The 20,638-nt window shown below is 50.0% G+C and overlaps 1 protein-coding gene across 5 annotated transcripts in view; it reads right to left on the bottom strand.

Moving 5' to 3' along the window:
• Positions 1–3,180: 3,180 nt before the first annotated feature.
• SPEN (spen family transcriptional repressor) overlaps positions 3,181–20,638 on the bottom strand; it is a 65,308-nt gene continuing 47,850 nt past the window's right edge. For 2 of the 5 annotated variants that reach the window (XM_030963641.1, XM_030963642.1), the window contains exons 8-15: positions 20,292–20,405; positions 19,031–19,144; positions 17,381–17,481; positions 6,841–14,776; positions 6,000–6,395; positions 5,116–5,310; positions 4,145–4,303; positions 3,181–3,413 (exon numbers count right to left, since the gene is read on the bottom strand). In XM_030963641.1, coding sequence (XP_030819501.1) covers positions 3,282–3,413; positions 4,145–4,303; positions 5,116–5,310; positions 6,000–6,395; positions 6,841–14,776; positions 17,381–17,481; positions 19,031–19,144; positions 20,292–20,405 — 9,147 coding nt within the window. In that variant the 3' untranslated portion in view covers positions 3,181–3,281. The remainder of the gene's footprint in view (positions 3,414–4,144; positions 4,304–5,115; positions 5,311–5,999; positions 6,396–6,840; positions 14,777–17,380; positions 17,482–19,030; positions 19,145–20,291; positions 20,406–20,638) is intronic. The other 3 variants (XM_030963643.1, XM_030963644.1, XM_030963645.1) reach the window with 3 other exon arrangements.

Below are 20,638 nucleotides of genomic sequence, written 5' to 3'. Positions count from 1 at the left end.
TACGATGTCCATGTGTCCAACTGGACATACAATGTCCAATTGTCCAGCTGTACGTACAATGACCATCTGTCCAACTGGATGTACAATGTCCATCTGTCCAACGGTACATACAATGTCCAATTGTCCAGCTGTACATACAATGTCCAATTGTCCAGCTGTACGTACAATGTCCATCTGTCCAACTGGACGTACAATGTCCAATTGTCCAGCTCTACGTACAATGTCCATCTGTCCAGCTGGACACTCCCCTGTTCTTCTGTCCATCTGACAGCTCCACCATCCCCATTCCCAGCTGAACGTGCTCCTGTTGGTCTGTCCAGCTCCAGGTCCATCCGTCCCCACGGCTATGAGTGTGTCCAGCTGCCAGTCCATCTGTCCATCCATCTGGACACTGTACGTCCAGCTGGACACACGGACATTGGGCGTGCAGCTGGACAGTCGGACATTGTATGTCTGGCTGGACATTGTACATGCAACCAGACAGCTGGACAGACACCTGCCCAGGCAGACACCTTCCCTCTCCATCCATGAGCATAAATGTCCCAAAAATGCACTTTTCATCCCAAAGGCCCCGCTGCAAAAAGCAGCGATTTCACACCCCTGCCCCGCCCCCCTCACACCCCCGCCCCGCCCCGCCCCCCCCCGCCCCATTCCCTCTGTCCGTGGGTTTGGGGTCGGATGGGGCCGGAGCCTTTCCCCCTCCTCAGAGCCTGGGCTGGAGATGGACACAGGGATGGGCCCGGACAGACGGACACGGGGCTGTGGGTGGCAGGGCAGGGGTGTGAGGGGGGTGTGAGGGGGGCGGGGCAGGGGTGTGAAATCGCTGCTTTTTGGAGAGGGGCCTTGGGGTGAAAAGTGCATTTTTGGGGCATTTATGCTCATGGATGGAGGAGAAAGGTGTCTGGCTGGGCAGGTGTCTGTCCAACTGCCTAGAAGGAAATTTATCCTTTTGGACGTCTGCCCATCTATTCATCCATCTGTCTGTCGGTCCAAGCCTGTGTGTCCATCTGGATGTTCAATGTCCGAGTGTCCAGCTGGATTCCAATGTCCGTGTGTCCAGCTGGACACTCCCCTGTTCTCTCCATCTGACAGATCCATGGGATGGGTGGGTGAAGGGGATGGGCCTGGATGGACGGGCAGGTCCAGGCCCAGCTGGGTGGATGGACAGTGCACGGACACCTGGACACACAGACAGTTCACACCTGGCTGGACACACAGGCAGTGCCCTCCAGCCCCCCCAGCCCTTGCACAACACCCCAAAAATGCCCCTTTTTACCTCAAAGGCACCACTCACAAACCAGCAGGGTCAGACCCTTTCCCTCTGCCCCGGTAATCCTCGTGTCCATCTGTCCAAGCCCCATCCATGTCCGGGGTCTGTCCATCGGTCCCACCTGTCTCCCCCCTCCCCGGGGAAAGGGAGGAGTCCAAGGTCCCATCCTGACCTCCCCAGTGGGACTTGGGGGTCGCTGTGGGGTGTCCCTGGCCTGGCTCCCCACACCCAGCTCCATCCTGGGCCACCAGCTGCCCCTTTTTGTCCTGGTTTTACCCCAAAACAGGCTCTGGTCCTCCCCCCACCCTCAGCCTGGGGGTGCAGGGGGAGGGTCTCCCCTGGTTCTGGAGGCCACTCCCCAAATTCTGTCCTAAAACTCCTTTGTTACCACACCTGCATGATTTTAACCCATTTACACCAGCCTTGATTAGGCTTCCCACTTGCACCTGGCAGGGATTTGGGTGGAAAAGCAGTGAAAAACATCAAGTCTGGCTCTTACATTTCCAAGTATGACGAATATCAGTAATCCAGGGATAATTTTCAGCGAGGAGTTGGTGCGTGGTGAGATTAAAAGTGGGGGCAAACGCCGCGATTTCAGTTTTCACAAGTATTTATGAGACGGAGAGGGAAAATCAAGAGGAATTGGGTTTGGGGCGATGAAATGACCTTTTTTTCCCGGTTGTTTTTGAGGGAGAGGTGGGTGACCCCTCCCTGGCAGCCCCAAACTCCCCTTCCCTGCTCCCCCTCCCCACGCCGAGGGACGAGGTCGGGGCGCCGACGTGTTTTGTATTTTTTAATAAAGTTCGTAATCCAATGGACACACAAAACAAAACTGCGCTGAGAAAAAAAAAATAAACCAAAAAAAAAAAAAAAAAAAAACCAAGTTCCATAAATTAATTAAGTGTTAGGGGAGGCGAGGGGGGCCGGGGCAGAGTCTTTGTACAAGTGTATAACACTTCCACAGCTGATGAGACGAGGGGATGTTTAAATGAAGCGCACTTACAAATGAGTGACAATACAAAGTCTGAGTATGAAAATAAGATTTTTTTTCTCTGAAAACACATTTTTGGCACAGATTAAAAAAAAATGTATGTTGTGGGGATTTGATTTTTTTTTTTAAAGTCAGTATTATATATATTTATATATATTATATATATATTTATATATACACACACCCACTGAGTTCTGCATATCCCACCAGGAAGGAAAAAAGCTCTCCCTTTTGTTTTGTTGTTTGTTTTGTATTCTCTTGTTTTTCAGTGTAAACTGTACATCCCAGATGAAGAGAAGACGGCTGCAGCAGGGGCAGGTGGAGGAAGAGGAAGGTTCACATCCGGAAAAAATACACCCCCCAAAAATAAACAACCCCAAAAGAAGGAAAAAAAAAACCAACAAAAAACCCAACGAAACAACCAATAAAATAAAAAATGACTGTGAAATGCTCCTTGACCCACAAATCTCAGCAGAGTCCCTGCGGAACGTCCACGGCGCGGTCAATGTGTGTCAAGACATCCAGAACGTCACAGCGTCTCCAACTGTGCAAAGTCCGAGTCACTAATTTAGTGCAAAGGCAGTTCAGGTTCTTTTTTAATTTTTTCCTTTTTTTTTTGTTAAAAAAAATAAGCCATCCTTTTCTCTTTTTTTTTTTTTTTTTTTTTTTTTTTGTGTGTTTTTTTCCCCAAAAAGGAGGCATGGGAACCCAAGCCCAGTCCACCTGCTGAGTGCATCAGTTGTCCATAAGCTAAAGCAACATGTAAACATCCAAGGTTTGATCGAGGCCGGTCGGGCAGGAGGCTGGTTTCTGGCAGCATATTTCTTGTATTTCTTGTTTCATAACCTTCTCTCCTTCTTTTGAATTAGTTTTATTTTAAAATTAATTTTTTGTGTGTGTTTTTTTTGTGGGCTTTTTTTTGTTGTTGTTGTTGTTTTTTTTTTTTTTGCTGCAGGGCCTTGGAAAAATTAAAAAAAAATTAAAATTAAAATAATAAAAAGTCAGTAACTGGTAAACAGCTCATACCGACGCGATGACAATCATCAGGTGAGGAGAGATGTTGGAGATGCTGGCGAGGAGGTCTGGGGCCAGGCGGGACAGGTGGCTTTCCGAGAACTCGCAGGGTGGGAAGATCTGCAGAACGTAGGCAGGCTGCAAAGAGGGAAAAACCACAGATCAGAGAAAACCCACGCCCACAGAGGTTTAAAAATGAGACATTTCAGTGATGTTCTGGGTGCTTAAGGCATCCTAAATCGTGTATAAGAAAGAAGGCATGGGTTTTGTTTCCCAGGTGGGGAGTTTTCCACGCCACAGGCTGATTTGGCTGGGAAAGGCAGAAAAATTCCCATTAATTATAATTTCAGTGGTTGCTCTGAGTGCTGGGCTCATTTTGGGCTCCTCATACCCAGAATTAAATTACACACAGGTTGAACTGCAATCAGTGCAGCAACACACCTGGAATAAACCCTCCATGGGACCAAATGCATTCTGCAAGAAAACATCAGCTGTCCTGGAACAATCAGGATATGGGGAATAAACCAGGACTCTACTTCAGAGATAAAAGAGCTGAGAAATGCATTTGGGAAATGCTTTTCAGCCTGAGACAATGAACTGGGAACACACCAAACATACATTTGGGATTTTTTTTGGCTTTGGGGTTGCTTTCATCGATTCCATCAATGATTATATTGATCCCACGAAAAATTTATGGATCCCATGAAAAATTTATGGATCCCATCCATGTCTTTGATGGGTGATGGAAATGTGGGGGTTGTTTGACCAATAACCCCAGGCAGATCCAGCAGAAGCCTGAGCTGCCTGTGCCATTAGGGCCTGGTTTGGTGTCCCCTGTGGCACTGCAGGGCTCTGTGCCATGCCCATACCTGGTTGGAGCCGGGGTTGGGGACGTTGATGATGCCTGCAGCCTGCTTGGCCTGCAGGTAGCTGATGAAGGCGGCCTTGAGCGACTCGGTCTGACTGACCACGTCCTCCTGGTCCCGGCCGCAGGGCAGGGCCAGCAGCAGGCAGTAATCGCTCTCCACCTGCAGGGGAAGGACAGGCTCAGGAAAATGCTGCATGAGGGGATCTTTTCCAGCCATCCATCCACTATCCACGGGGGAAAACCCTCACTTTAAACTCCTTGATGTTACAATTTGTACCCCAGAGAAGCGGTGGCTGCCCCAGAAGTCTCTAAGGTCAGGGCCAGGCTGGATAGGGCCTGGAGCAACCTCGGATAGTGGAAGGTGTCCCTGCCCATGGTAGGGGGTGGGATGGGCTTTAAGGCCCCTCCAACCCAAACCAGTCTGGGATTCTGTGATTTCAACACTTGCTGAGAGCTCAGCCAAGGTGGAAAAGACTAAAAATGGATTTCATGGCCACCTGAACTCCCCTTCCCACCCTACTCAGACACACTGAAGGCATCAGGAGTTTGTCCCTGGGCTCAGGGCAACTTAAAGGTTTCCCAGCTCTCACTGCCTCTTCCACAAGTGCAGTGTAAGAGCTATTGCTCATCATCTGAAATCCGTGTCACACTCCCTGGGTTGAAGGAATCAGTGTGAACACCAGGATCCCAAAACAGAATCACAGGGATCTCCTGGATTGGAAGGAATCCACAGGGATCATCAAGTCCAACTCCAGGCCATGCACAGGATCCCAACAATCCCTCCCTGTGCATCCCTGACAGCAGTGTCCAAATGCTCCTTGGGCAGCTTGGGGCTGCGCCCATTCCCTGCGGAGCACACATGACAGAAACCCAGGTTTTGGGGAGCCCTGGTGCTTTCCAGCCCTGCAGCTGGTGAGCCCAGCCAAGCTCTGAGACTCCCAAACTGCCTCCCTGCCCAGCCCTGGCCCTCACCATCATCCTGCGTGCGACGCCCTCGAGCTGGGAGGCCTCGAGCCGCATGCGCTGCGCGATGCGCAGGGGGGGCCCTCCCTCGGGCGCCGGCAGCGAGCGGTGAGCCAGGACGTTGTTCCCGGACACAAAGTGCAGCTGCACGGCTGCTGTGTCGTTCTTGAGAGCCAGCAGACCCTGCCAGACAATGGGGTATTTCTGGGAAGAGAGGGAGAGAGTATTACAACCCACAGCAAGGAGGGTGGGATCTGAAATGCTGAGCTGCTCGGCTGCCACCGATGCTTCCATCGGAGGTTTAAAGGCTCAGCGGAGATGTAGCACCAGATCAACCCTCTACAGGCCAGGCCTGGGTTACATACATCCTGCTAAATCAGGAATTCAGTCCTTTTCCTTCCAGCTGGCCAGCCTGCCTGGGTGGATCCCGTCATCCCAATCCCTCTGCCGCCCACCCAGCACAAGGCTGTTCCTGAATGCTCTGTTCCCTTTTACAAATGGACAAATTGAGAAATAACAGAAGAACTGCTCGAGGTTACTTGGGAGACATCTGGTGCTGAACACAACTCTCAGCTCCTTGATGACACCTGTTCCTCACTGCCTCCCTCCTCTTCCTCATTTTCTACACTTGGAGTGGTTTTTCCTTTTTATTTAAATGAAATACACCAACTGTCTCCCCTGCCTATGAGGAAACACTTTCCAGGAAAATGCTGACTTGCAAAACTGACTTGGAACAGTAAACATGTCTAAAATCCATCAGGGACAAAACAACCCAAAACCCAAACAACGCCTTTTCTGCATCTGAAGTTTTTGATGCAACAAAGGTCAGATTTGGTGCTATGGCTGAGACAGAACCAGGTGATTTCCCCCCGGATCAGGAGCACGACACTCACTGTCAGCAGCTGGACCATGTCCACAGGTCTCTGGGACACAGGGTGAGGGGATGGCTCCTGCTTGAGCGTGGACTGGGGCTCCGGGCGGCTGAGGGGCGGCCCCGAGGTCGTGGGGATAAACATGGATTGCTTGGGAACTGCCTGCGGCTGGTGCGGCGATGGAAGCTCCTGCTTCATGGAGATGGCGACGGGCGAGGGGTACGAGGTCTGGCTCGTGTCCCCTTGTGCCCTCTGGAGGTGGACGTGGGGGTCCATCTGTGCCGTGTGCCTGTTCACAGGGGCGTGGTGACTCTGCTCCGGCCCTGCTGCCGACGGGCCCTTGGGATCCTGCGGGATCTGAGGGGTCTTGCTGCGGACTGGCTGGCTGGGGTGCGAGTGCTCGCCCTCCTGCAGACCCTGGGAAGCAGGGAGGGGAAAAGAAAAGACGTTTAGGCCAAGGGTGTACTCAACCCCATTATAAGGCTGCCAGGACACCATGAGATTCCTGCTGGAGACATCCATGTCACAGCAGCAGCCCTGCTGTGGCAGCACCTGGGACAGTCTCCCACTTCCAAGCCCACCTGAGCTGAAATCCCACTCCCTGAATCCCCAAGCCCATCCTTAGCCACACCATCCATCCAAGGATGCCTGACACACACACCACCTTGGTACTGACAATTCTCCCCCTGACACCATACTCAGAAACCTGCAGGCACCTTCCCCCCTCCTGGGTGCAGCTCCAGAGGGGTTCAGGAAATGGGTTGTTTCAGCTTCCTCTGATGCTAAGCAGCATTTGAACCCCATTTCCCATAAGAAACAGCTCCAGTTTCCAGGGAGACAGGTAAAGGGTTTTCTTTCTCACCTGGGACGGGGTCATGCTCCGGGAGGGCAGCCCGATGGGCGATGCGCCCGGGAACTGCGGATGCCCAAGCTGTGCCGTGTGGTAATTCCTCATGTCGCCGTACACGGAGCGGTAATCGTGGAAGGAGCTCCCGGCGGGATGCATGATCTGCACCCCGTGTGGGACCACCACGGGCTGTGTCAGGGGCAGCCCGGGCAGCTGGCTGCCCGAGGGCACACTGAGCAGCCGCGGCTCGCTGTGGGGAGAGTGGGCCATCTTGCCCTCCGAGGATTTGGGAGTCTCTTTCCCGGGCTGCGGGGTCTTACTGGCCGGGGGAGTTTTGACGGCCCCTTCGGGCGTGCGGGACTGTCGCGTTTCCGAGTGGTGCTCGCCCACGGCGGCCATGTGCGGGTGCATGATCATCCTGACGTCCCGCGGGACGCTGTACTGCTCCAGCCGCAGGCTGCCGGGGTGCATGCGGTAGTCGGGCTGCATCACCAGCACGTCGGACTGCACCGGGGCTGGCCCGCGGCACACCGCCGTGTGGTGGAAGTGCAGCTCCTCCTCGGGGGGATGCTGGGAGGACAGCGGGGGCATGACGATGTCTCGGATGGGTGCTGGCTGGGGCGTGCTGGATCGCTGGGGTTTCATCTCCATCTGGGGTTGCAGAGCAGCTCGGGGGGAGTGCAGCGCTTCCGGGCGGATGCCGTAGGGAATGCCGGAGAGAGGAGGGGTGTTCATCCTCACCTCACCTTGGGACAGATGGCCCAGGGACACAGTCTGTGTTACGCTGTGGGGGGGCATGATAACAGATTGCTCGGGATGCATGCTGGATATGTACTGAGGAACGGGAATTCCCGGCGCCAGCATGACCGGGGTACTGCTGGACAAAGCCGGAGACGAGGTACTGCCGGGATGACAGGCGCGGGGGAACGGCGACGGCGAGTGCCCGCTGGTGCGCGGCGAGTGCGGCTCCTGTTTGGTGACCCCCAGGTGGGAGATGGCCCGGTCAGTCGGGGTGCTGGGGCCCGAGCTGACGTGGTTTGCTTCCGAGTGCATCTTCCCAGAGAGGGAAGGGTGGTGAGGACTAACCCCAGGACTCAGGCTGGAGGGTTGCAGAGTCTTTGTCTCCACTTTCAGAGCAGCTGGGTCAGACAGTTTTTTGTTCACGACCATCTGGTTATGGACCAGCACGGGTGGAGTGTTTACGGTCTGCGTCAGGACCTTGCCGGGCTGCGACGCCGGGGTCTGGACAGCGAGGTGGGACGAGTCAGGCTTGTCCAGCGCGGCAGCGCGCTCCTGTTTGACGGAGGAGATAACGGGCGAGGTGTTGTAGGGCTGTGCTCCAAGTACCAACGAAGAATGGGTGGAAACAGTCCCATAGCCCGCCGAGGTCTGGGAGCCCTTCGGTGCTGGCTGGGATGGCGTGATAGGCTCCTGTTTAATCTGAGACTTGGATACAGACTGCTGGAACTCAATGTCCACAGCGCTGGCTGGGGGAATCTGGCTGATCTTGGCACTGATTCGCTGAGGACCTTCTGTCTTCTGCCCTGAGTAACTCAGGAGCACCACACCTTCTGAGGTGTTCACCCGCAGCCCTGGACTGGACCCAGTCTCCACAGGCCTCTCCTCGATAATAGACATCGATCCTGGATGAAACCTGCTGTTATCATTTGCACTTGACCTCTGCTTAAATTTGGGTGAAGGAGCATTGACGAGGCAGGTCTGCGTTTGGGGAGCTTGTTTCACCAAGGTGATCCTCGGAGCCTCCTCCAGATCCACGCTGTGGGGCATCCTGCTGATGACAGAAGTGGCTTTGGGAGCAATGACTGTGTTGACCTTTTCCTTCTCGCTGAACACTGGTGCTTCGGCCACTGGTGGGTCCAGGGCGCTGGTGACAGGAACAGCCGGCTTCTCCTCAGAAACTGGCTTGATGGCCTCCACAGCAGGGTGGAGAGGTGCCTCCTCCAGGCACGGTGCACTCACTGGCTCCGTGTGTGTTGTCGTCACATGTGTGGAGGTTATGCTCGTTGCTGAGACGTATTTGGGCTCCATGAGTATCTTCCTCAAAGTGCTGGAGTTTGTGTCGATATCCGACGCCTTTGTGTCCGGTGGGAGAGCAGGCGGGGGTGTGGAACGGGCACGGGGCTCCTCATGCCTGACCATCCACTCTGGCACCTTGGCAGCGCCGGAGTGAAGGGGGACAATGGTGGTGGGCACCGGGGTGGGCAGCTTGGCCGCCGACGCCACAGGGACAGCAGGAAGGGCTGCATTCGGGGCACTCGGCGGTGTGATGGCAGCGCTCTCCAGGGGCGACCGGATCTTGAATCCGCTCTGACTCCCCTCGTCGAGGGGGACTGGTGGGGGACCCAGGTCCAGAGGAGCCGGAGTAGGCACCTTTGGAGAGGTGCTGCTCTCAGGGACAGCCTCATGTGCAGCCACAATGTCAGCAGCCACAGCCTTGGTGACATCAGAAGCACTTGGCTCCATGGATGCTGTGGGTTTGATTTGCTTCTCCTCCTTTGAGGCTTCTTCAGGTTTTGTCTTTACTTCGTTGGCAGGGGGTGATTTGCTCTGCACCCTCTCCGGCTCAAAGGTGTTGACTTCAGCAATGTCGCCCTTCCTGCTTGTGCTTTTCTTGCGTCTCTGCCGCGTGGTTTTCTGACGGCCCTTTTCCTTCCGAGCAACTTCAGCCTCCTGCAGGGTCTCAGCCTCCTGTGCAGAGTTGGAAGATTCACTGAAGCTGACCTCAGACTCCTTGCTCTCAGTCTCCAACGCTGACGGGACAGAGCCAGGCACCGGCTGCACCACAGGCTCAACGGCAGCCTCAGTTTCTAGGATATTGTTCACTGCCTGATCAGTCTCAGGCTCCATCTCCTCCCGAGGGGACTGCAACACCAAGGGCTCTGTGGGGATTTCAGCCTCAGATTCAGCAGGATATGTTGGCGGTGCAGGGAAGCTTTCTGTCTCCCCAGAAATATCATTGATGATGGAGCCAATGGCTGCTGCCAGCTCTGTTTCACTGGCCTGGTGCGCAGGTTTATCTGCCTCCTCCTCCTGACGGACTTCAGCCACATCTGTCGTTGGCTCCTTGTAGGCAGCAATTGTTGGAGGAGTTTCAGTGAGTTTTGCAATGTTCTCCACCGCCTGCTCGAGCTCAATCTGCTTTGCTAACTGGGCAGCCTCAGGTGACTGCTTGGGCTCCCGTGTCACCTCCTTTTCCATTTCTGGGAATGAATCTTCTACTTCATTCTTAGAGAAGTGGGGTGGCAGGATGTCCTCTTTTGGAGGGCTCTTCATCTTGGGTGGTGACACTGCCACTGGCTCTGCCTCCTCTTCGGTGGGCCTCAAGGCACCCTTGACTTCATCGACGTTGAGGCGTATTTCTACATTTTTGAGACACACGGACGCCTTATCAACGACGGTTTTGGTATTTTTGTACCTTCCCCTTTTGGATTTCGTAACTTTTTCTGGCACTGGCTTCTTCTCAGTGATCTCAACTGTGGGGATTTCTAGCTGATTTTTCTCCACATCCAGTTCCTTCCGATCACGTTTCTGCTCACTTGCTGCTGGCTCTTTCTCAGCGGCTTTTGCTTTATTGCTGTTGTCACTGATGCTTGATTCCTGACCACTTCTTTCAGCAGCATCTTCGGATTCAGCCATGGTATCAGCTTTCAGTTCATTCTTCCCTTTCTTCCCCTGTTGGCTGGCAGCAGCAGATGAGTGAGTGTGTGTGAGCTTCTGGGATCTAGGAGACCTCCAACCTTCTGCAGGTTTAGGAGCTTCCACAGTATCTTTAGTTTCAGCTTCCTCCACCTCTTGTTGTACCGGTTCGGTCTTTATTGGAGAGATCTCCTCCTCTGGCTTACGGCGGGATTTGGGAGGTCTTCCCCTCCTCGGGGTTGTGGGAACAGTAGTCACTGTTTCCTGTGGTTCCTTTTCCACTCTCTTCCTAGTGGATCTAGTGACCTCCATGGAGTCCTTCACCGGAGATGGGCCTTCGTTGTCCCCTGTGGTAGCATAGACCGATCTCACGTTTCTGCGCCTGGTCCGGCCGATCGGCAAGCTCAGCTCCACATTTTCTGGCTCTGCAGCAGAACTTGGGGATTTAGCAGCATTCCTTGAAACCTTTTCTGCCTCCACTTTCAATTCAGAAAGCTTCTGGGTCTCCCCGCGAGGAGAGCTCGACCTTTTCAGTTTCTCACGGTCAATTCTTTCACTCTTCCTTGTGACGGGCTTTTCTGTGACATTAGCTGCAGCCGACTGCACGGGAGTCTTGGACCGTTTACTTTTGTAGGACTTTTTATCTTTTACAACAACCGGAGGTTCCACTTCCATATCATTGTCGGACACAGGCGGCAGGACCTCAGCAGCCGCCTCCACCTTTTGACTCACACCAGCATCAGTGTTGGCAGAGGGTGGAGGATTTTCCTCTTTAGGTTCTGCAGCCTCATCTGACTTCTGAACTAGCTTGGGCGGAGGTGGAAGCAGCTGGGCAGCCTCAGGTTCTGGATCTACACTGATGTCTGCATCAGAAAACGAGGCCCCAGGAGTGGGAGGTTTGGTATCCAAGTATGAAGGATGTTCTGTTGCCACAGCATCTTCCTCTGGCGCCAGGGTTGTAGCAATAATTTCTTTACTCGCTTCTACAACTGGCGGAGGTTCTGTTTGCTCAGGAGGTTCCATTTTGACAGGAGCAGCAAGTTCAGGGAAAGGTTTTTGTTCCTCTGCTGCAGCAGCAGGTTCAGAAAGTTTTTCTTCTTTGACAGAAGCTGGTTCCACCGGGACCTTTTCGCCCACTATTTTCTCAGGAGCAATGGGAGCTGGTTCTTGTGGGAGGACGGTGACTGAAGAAGGACCAACAGATAAAGAAGGTTTATGTTCTGTTTCTTTACTATCAGGAACCATTTCTGGTGTTTTTGGCCGGTTTTCTTTATCTTCCTGTTTCTCGACTTCTTTTGGTTTCTGATCTTTCTCCTTTTCTTTCTGCTGCATTCGTGTCAGCTCAACAAACCTACTGTGGAAGAGAACCACCGGCTCTTGCACCAAATCAGCTGTGCTGTTCGTCCCATCGGAGGAGGACTGTCTCCCATACAGCCTTCCAGAGATGAAGTCCAGATCATCATCCTTCCTCTCCAAATGCTGCAGGCGTTTGGAGTCCTGTTCAAAGATTGAACTGTGCAAAAACCGAGAAGCAAACAGTTCCTGCCGCTCTTGTTCCTCCTCTTTATGATCCTCTTTTTTATCATCCAGTTTTCCACCTTCGGAATCGGTTCTGATTTTTTTCTTTTTCATATACCAGGATGGAATAGGTCTTGGAGCCGAGTCAACCTTCTCTTTGTCTTTATTGTTTCTGAAACTAGCAAATCTTGAATCCCAGTCTAGAAAGGACCAGTTTTCCTCTCTGGAGGAAGAGAGGGATTTAGCCCTTTCAAGCAAGGCCTTTGTGTCAGGTGTGATTGTCTTGTCCAATGCAAAAGAATAGAACTTGTTTCTTTCTAAGGAACCGGACTGGAGTCTTTCCTCTCTTTCACGGAACTTCTCTTCTCTGTCCCTTAATAAAAAAGACAACCTGGAACTCTCTAACAAGGACGAGGCTTTCGGGGAATGGGGCTTGTTTTCACCATCGTCATCTGAATCTGAAGGCACCTCCCCAGGTTCCAGGTCTCGGACAGACCGTTTCCGTATACTGTCTCTTTTCACAATGCTGCTTGGAAAGCTGATATCAACTCTCCCAGGCTCTTGTTTCACTTGGGTTTCCCACCTACTTGAGTCTTCCTCAGAACTCAGCACAGAGAGTTTTATTTTAGCCATTTCTGCCATCTGCTCCCTTCTGCTGGAATCATAAGGATTGAATTTCAGCGAGTCCTCCCTCACAGTCATGTTGGAGTATGAAAGACCCTTTTCTTCTATTTTAGGTGACTCTTTGGTTTCCTTCAATGGCATTAACCTTGGAGAATCAAGCGTGTCGTCATCCTCGTGGAACGGGAAGTGCCTGATGCTTGGAGAACATGACATCCTTTCGGAGTCCTCACTCACCTGACGAGAACTTCTGTAGTTCCTTTCTCTCTTAGTGCTGATTTCAAAGTCAAACTGGTCAGTCTTTTTCCTTTTACTTGGCGGAGAGTCATCGGTGACGTCTTGTGGAGGCTTTCCCACCTCGTGAACCAGACTCCGCTTTTCATATTCATCCACCTCTTTCTTTGGACTGCCAAACTTCTCTGACTTTGCTATCTCCATTTCCAGCTGCTGTTTCAACCTGCGACTTTGCTCCATCTGTTTCCGGTAGCTCTGCGTGTGGTCAATGTCGATGCTGATTTTCTCCTCCGTGTCAGCCGACTGAGGTTTCTCTGGGCCGAGTTTATGGTCTGGTGTTTCTTCAGGAAGGCTGGAGTAGTTCTTCCTTGTGTCCTCTCTCTCTGTTCCCTGCTCATCCAGCAGCTGTACCTGTTTATGCTGGGGTTTTACTGGGTTCAGTTTTTTAGGAGGGAGTTCCTGAACTTCCACAGGTTCCTCAGGTGCCTCCATGAGCCTCGCCTGCAGATCTACGGTGGGACGCATGCCAATCCCACCAACATTAAGAGTGTCCTGAATTTCTTTGGGACTAGTAACAGGAATAAGTCTTTCCAGTTTGAGTTTTTTAGATTCCCTTTTAAGCATCTCCTTCCTCAGGGGTTTTCTCTCCAATTCTCCTTCCCTTAACACTGGTGCTTCTCTAGACGATGCTGTCGCATCAAGCTGCTTTTTCAAAACCATGCGTGCATCCTCCTCATCTTGGCTGCTCCGTTTTACATCCAGTTTTTGCCTGTCAGGTTTCGGATTCGCATCAGCAAAACGCCTTTTACGAGCCTCCAACTTGTCTAAATCCACTGCGTTGGCCCCCTCAGAAGTTTGCTCTGTCTTCAAGTGCTTTTTGGGTTTCATTTTACCCTCCTTGTCCACCACTTCGATGTGACTGGCAAGGGCTTTCTCCTTCTGTACCTTGGTTCTGACAGGTTCTAGTTTAGACTGCTCTGACTTGGCTTGCTCAGCCTGGGAGGTTTGGGTTTTCTGTTCAAGCAGTGGGGATTTCAGAGTGTCATTATCCAGTTTTGCCCTCAGTTTCTCCAGCGCAGGCTGATCGATCACCTTCCCCTCCTTTTCCTTCACACGGGTCAGCACAACACAGGGCATCAGTTCCAGGCGGTTCTTTGCTGTCCCTTCTTTGTCACCCCTCTCTTTGCTTTGTTTACTGTTGCCCTTCAGTTTTTCTGGGCTGGGCTCTCTCTCATTCTCCTGATCTGTTTCCGAAGACTGAGAGCTGGGTGAATGTATTTTCGCTTTTCGTTTCTGCTTATCTGTTTTCTCCTTTTCTATTTTTTCCAGCTTTTCCTTCCTCACCAAGCGCTTCTCTTTGTCCACCCTCTCCTGCTCGAAAACGCGCTCTTTCTCCACCTTCTCGTTTTTTGCGTATCGCTCCACGCGGGCTTTGTCCAGCTTGTCGTATCGCGGAGGGGACAGTGAGCTGCAGCTGCCGCTGCGATCTGAGGACCTGCTGTAAATCCTCCTCTCCGAGTCGCTCTGCAGCCGTTCCGACTGCGAGGGGGACGCTCCAGGGCTCTGCGGGCGCCGCGAGTGCGTCGGGCTCTGGCTCCGCTCGATCGGCCTCCGCTCGTGGTCTCTGTCCCGATCGGATTCGAACCGTTCCCTCTCCCTCTCCCTCTCCCGTTGCCTGTAGCTGTACTCCCTGATGTCCTGCTCATACGGATCTCCCCGGTAATCCCGGTACTCGCGAGGGTCGTCGTAGTATCGTGGGTCGTAGTAGTCTCCTTGGTAGGGATCCCACTCGGCGTAGAATTCTCTGCCCCGAGCTGGGTATTCCCGCCGAGGATCCTCGGGATACGTCCCCGGGGTCCGAACAGTCTCGTAGTAAGTACGGTCAGGGGCGTATTCGTAGGATCCTCTTCGCTCGTCTCTGCTAAACATAAGAATAAACAGATTCTAGTTCTCCTTCTCAACCAATCTACTCTGTTACCATAGTTTTTTGCTACGTAAAGAAACCGTTTTCTGATCTTTTTTCCTATGTGCATCAAGGCAGCTGCACACAGAGGTTTGGCAAGGCATCTGTGTGCAGTGGACTAAATACTTCTGTTAACTTATCAAATACCACATGTACCTCATGGGTAATGTCATAACAGCTCTTCCAAGCATTGTTTCACCACCCTCACTCCTTTGTTTCCGTCAAATTCAAACCTTGCATGAAATGAAGGAAAAACCAACACAGCACCTGTGCACTCACACAAGGCTGGCAGGATGAAGACACCCCCTTATCCAGAACCTGAGATCTTCATTTGACTCTGAAAACATGAGTCAAATCAAAGTCCAGGCATGGAATCTCTCCATTACTAAGCAGCAAAGTGATGGTAAGATTTCTTTAAAAATCCTAAGCCCCTGCAAGTGATCTTTTAATTCCCAAATTAGCTCTTTCACTGCATGTGACTTGCTGGCGTTGCCTGTTTACAGTAAAACCAAGTCAACAAATACCAGGCTGTTTATAAGATCAGGTGAATTCATTCAGCAAAGCAAGTCAAGCAATTAATGTTGTTATTTCAATACCTCCAAGCAGCAAAAATAAGTCATTTGTAAGACTGAACATGGCAGGGAGGTGGAATAAAGCTGGAGTTCCAATTCCTCACCATTATAGAGTGCTTTTCACACTCTGTACTAAGGTGGGGTCGGGCTCTGCTCCCAGGGAACAGGGACACCAGGAGAGGGAACAGCCTCAGGCTGGGCCAGGGGAGGCTCAGGGTGGACACCAGGAGGAATCTCCCCATGGAAAGGGTGGTCAGGAAATGGAAGGGGCTGTCCAGGGAGGTTTGGAGTCCCCATCCCTGGAGGTGTCCAAGGAAGGCCTGGATGTGGCACTCAGTGCTCTGAGGTGGGGACAAGGAGAGGAGGGGAGGGGATCAAGGTTGGACTCAATGACCTTGGAGGTCCTTCCCAACCCAAATGATTCTGGGATTCCTCATAGGTTTATTTGGCTTCACAGTTCATGTTTTATATTAAAAGCTGGCAACTTCCACCTTTTAAGAAAAGTAAAAAATTGAAAAAGGGACAAAACACAGAGACTAAAACCTCATCCTGCAAGTGAAGTGAGATGTTGTGAAAAGCAGCTGTGAAGCTAAAAATATTGATCAGGGATTTTGTTTGTTGTTTCATGTTTTTTTTTTTCCCTTGGGTCCTATTTAGACTGGCTCCAACTACAACCTCAAGGGAAGGTGGTTTGTGCAGATCTCAGCACCTCTGCAGGGAGGAGCTTGGAGGGGCACCTGAAGCTGCAGAATTACAGGAGTCACTGCAGAGCTCGCTCCACTGCTCCATGATCCATTATCCCTATGGATCTCCTAATGACTGTGTGAGCAGAGTGACAGGGAAGGAAAAACCAGACTAATGTGTGCCCAAACACCAGAAATCAGCGTCCTGCCCAGGATTACTCCATGGTAAAGACAAGCCCACCTGAGTCCTGTGTGCTAAAAAACACCCAAAAATGCCCTTCTGTTGCCTGAATCCAGCACAGTTCTGAGGAAATGCTTATTGCTGGCACATCACAACATCTGGCAAGGCCTGGGGAAGGCACACTTGTATTTCCATTATGCAAACTCTGATCACCAATTTCCAAAATCTGCTCGCTTTTAAATCTGCTCATTTTGCATTGTCAGACCAATCTATTTTGCTGCAAGAAGCTGTTGGGTTTATCCAGCTCCCAGGTACACCCAGCATCACGCTGTGCTGACTCCTGGGCAGGCAGAGCCCTAACCATGAGCCAGACTTTGGAGGGAATAAACATGGGTGTTTTTTTCAGTCAGTGAAAGTAAAAAAGCCCAAAATATGGAGTGTTTCTGTGCCAGGTTTTCAGGGACAAATAAGTGGCTGTGCAGCACGTGGTGCCAGCCGCTGCCAGGGCAGCCACACAGGCCACAGCCTTATTCAAAATAAAAATGCATCCTTACTCAAAATGTATTATTTTATCAAGTTACAAAAAAACTGTTGGAAAGAGGGAGGTGGAAGATCAGATTTTACTCTCTGCTCAAGGGCTGAGCAGCAGTTTATCAGACTTTATGTACACCCACCAACACACACATTTCTCTGTTGCAGATAAGCTGCTCTTTGCATTCCTAAGCCGTGATGAATGACTCCCAACTGCGTCCTGGTGACCCACCAGAGAAACAGGATACTTAAATATGGATCATGCAGACAACTGAAACCTCCACCTCAGCAGGAATTCCACTAACTGGCTACGCCTCGGATGTGTGAGAGCCTGCCTGCTCTAATGTGCACGGCTTTAGTTTGATCACCTAAATTTAATTTTTAAAATAGTGAAGAGGTAAAAAAAGCCCTAAAATGCAGAGGTGTTTTTAATAAAATTTAAAAAATAAGGATTAAGTTGAGAGGAAAAAAACCTTTTTTAAGAATTACGGCCTGAAGAAAGTTTGATTGTATGATGTGGAGGACAATGATTGTAAAAGGATTGTGTGAGGTGATGCTGAAAAACAAAAAATAGAATAAAAATATTGATACATGCCTTCTTTCTGCAAGCATTTCATAGAAGTCTCTGATATCTTGACCCGTTTTTTCCATGGAATGATAAAATGCCAACTGACTCTCCCGATTAGCAAAGTCCACCTGAAAAAGAAAGGGGAAATCACATTCAGTCACAGAAGCATCTCACTCTGCCAACATTTCCCTGTCTGCTGAAGGTGGGAGCAGAACTGAAAATGAGGTAAAATTTAATAAAAAATGTCAAACACTTCCCAATTCTGGCCCTGCACATCCCCAGGAATAAAGACATTTCTCAGTGGAGCTGTGTAACTACCTCCTTACTATGTTGTTGTAAGCTGCCATCCCAGAGGCTTCTGTTGGGCAAAGCAGCAGGAAAAATACACATTATTATCGTGGTATTGATGTTTTTAATGCCAGGACAGTTCCAAAGTCCCGTTTATCTCAGGGCAGTGCTACAGAGGGTCAGGATTACAAATCCATTCTGGACTCCATGGTGTTTACATGGGGTTATAGAGCAGGGAAAGAACCAAGGCTCCTGAACTGCAGCTCCCTGTGCCAGCTGCTCCAAGAATTGGTATCTTCTAGTACTTACAAGCTAATGGCATAGTGAAAAAAAATTAACAATTAGAACAGGTTTAATGATGTGTATGCCACATAATGGAATATTTTTAATATTCTAGTTCCCGTTCTTTTTTGAATCAGCCCAGTCCTGTGTGTAATCACAGCAACGGAGCACAGGCCCACATCAGGGGTGTTGCTTATTCCAAAGTCATTAAGCAACAAGATCCACACAAATTGTGAAACTTTTAAGGGACCAGACGCTTTCCTGCACTGGAAGGTGACTGATACCCAACACCACACTCAGAAACTACAGAACAGCCAACTCCCAGCCCTGGATGAGGTGGGAAGCTGCTGAGACCATGCCTGACATCACTGCCCACTCTTTAGGAGAGGAGAAAGGAGGAGGAGGAGGAAGATAATTCAAAGGGTTGGCTGACACCTCCCGTCCCCAGTTAGTGGGACTGATGGGACAGTCAGAACAGGTATCACCACATTCACCCAAATCCAAGATATCCCTGTACATGTTAAGTGTTGCTCCAGGAAGAAAAGTACTTTCTGTGTGGTTTCTTTTAAGTAATTTTTCAATTGTTGTTTAAAATGTGTTGCAAGGAAGGACAAGATGATCTTTAAGGTATTTTCCAACCCAAATCATTCCATGATTCCATGACTGCATGTTGAGGTTAGTGTACCCCAGAGCCTGAACATCAGCCATGGGGCAGCTGGATGCAGTCATGTGTTTTCCTGGAGGGACTCACACCTTCAGATTTCCTTTTTTTAACACAAAAACAGACAAAAGTGTGCCTTGGATTGGGGTAAACGAGGCAGTGACACGGACACCAACACTCAGGAGCTCAGAGAGACAAGTTCAGCAAAACAAACAGCAGAATACTGGAAAAGGCTTTATAAGTAACAGTTCAGGATTCCCTGACATCTTGGTAAGCCGAGCATAAAAATATAATTTAAGCCTTTGATATGTGGGACATGTGTGTCCCGCCAAGTATTCCTTGAGCCTGGCAGTCTGCACTGCCAGCATTTAAGGGGGAAGGCCTAAACACAATTTGTTCCTCTTTTTTTGCCTGTTTTGCTTTGGTTTGGAGGTCATTCTGCACACCTTAATTTTATTCCCACCGATTTTCCTCCCCTTGGTCTCTTTTACAGCTGCTTGTGCATATTCAATCTCATTGTAGAGAACCAGGGCCATGCCTTTTAAGCGGTCAAACACCACCTGTAAAAAACAAAAAAACAAAACAAAAACCAAATAAGAGCCTCATCCACAGGACTTAATGTCAGTCCCAACAAAATCCTAAGTCATGAGGATACCAGGAAGGAAATAATTTTTAGCAAGGTGAATTTCCAGACTTTTCTGATGAGGCATATTGGAATGAAGAGACAATAAAAGGACACGGGACTGCTTTGAATTGTGGATATTGTGGCTTGAGGTATATTATGCCTTTATTTTGTTTTTCTGTATTTTACTTTGAATATTTTTTCTTTGTTGACTGAGTTTTGTGTAATTTCTTTGTTAAGGGTTTTTTTGTGTGTGGGTTTTTTTTTTTTTTAAATTTCCAATGTGTTTTAGGGGGGAAAAAAGGTAAAGGAAACATTTAATCCCAAAGTGGAACCAGCTTTTGTTATCAGTCTGCAGTACCACTCACCACTTGTTAAACACCCAATTTCCAAATACTGCCTTCCTTTAGCAGCAAAAGTGTATTATTCAAGCAACAACAGCTACAATAAAGAATGTCAAAGCTGCAACACAAACCTACAAAAATCCTTTGGGGAGGCCAGACCCTGATCCTGCAAAGATTTACACACGTTGCTTAATTTTAAGCACATCCATGTCCAATAAAAACAGACAGGACAACTCCCACACTGAAGTTTAAGCACGTGATAAATCACTTGCATGGGAGAGGCTCCCGCTGCGTGACAGGGGTGTGTTGCACCATTGTTGACTTTCTCTCTTCTTCCATGTACTTTTGGCACTGTGATTGTCCTGACTGCTTTTAAAAGTCTTTTTTTTCTCAGCCTGATGAAAAAAAACATAGTTATGTCTAATTATGTCATTAGCAAGTATGAGTAATTACGTAATTAGACTGCTGTTCTTCCAACTAACATTTAAGAAGTTTTGTTGGGGAGAGACTGTACTGCACAAGAGCAACAAATGGTTTCCAATGCTCAACATCTCGGCTCACTCAAAATACTTCTTTTTGGCTGCTGTCTATGCTAACAGAGCCCTGTCAGCCAAATTCCACCCCAGAGAGAATTTTTTCTACCTGAGCTATAAAGCCCTGGACAGTGGGGTTGAAAGGACAGGATGGGAAGAAAGGAAGACAGTAACGACTTGGAAGCACATGCCAAAGCCTCCCACCTACCTTCACCACAGGCCCGTATCGGCAGAAATGTCGGGTCAGATACTGATCCGTAACGTTTGTGGAAAGCCCATCTAACCACACGCAGTTTGTAGGCATGCTCTTCCCAAAACCCAGCTGGACACAAAAGGGCAAAACTTCCATCAGTACAGTGCACAAGAGTTAAACTCACTGATCAGAGCCTGCCTGATGAAAGACTTATCTGGAGAAAGCTGTTGTTTGTATGGGTTTTCTAAAATTAGCATCTGGTGCAGGTGCAAGACAAAAATCAAAGAGCAATTAATGAAAATAATTCTGCTTGTTTAAACAAATACAGTGTTTGACAACATTGGGTTCTTCTACAGTTTGAA

The sequence above is a fragment of the Camarhynchus parvulus genome, chromosome 21 (genome assembly GCF_901933205.1).
Source record: "Camarhynchus parvulus chromosome 21, STF_HiC, whole genome shotgun sequence".
Classification (NCBI taxonomy): Eukaryota; Metazoa; Chordata; class Aves; order Passeriformes; family Thraupidae; genus Camarhynchus; species Camarhynchus parvulus.
This window is presented reverse-complemented; position numbering and strand designations above follow the sequence as displayed.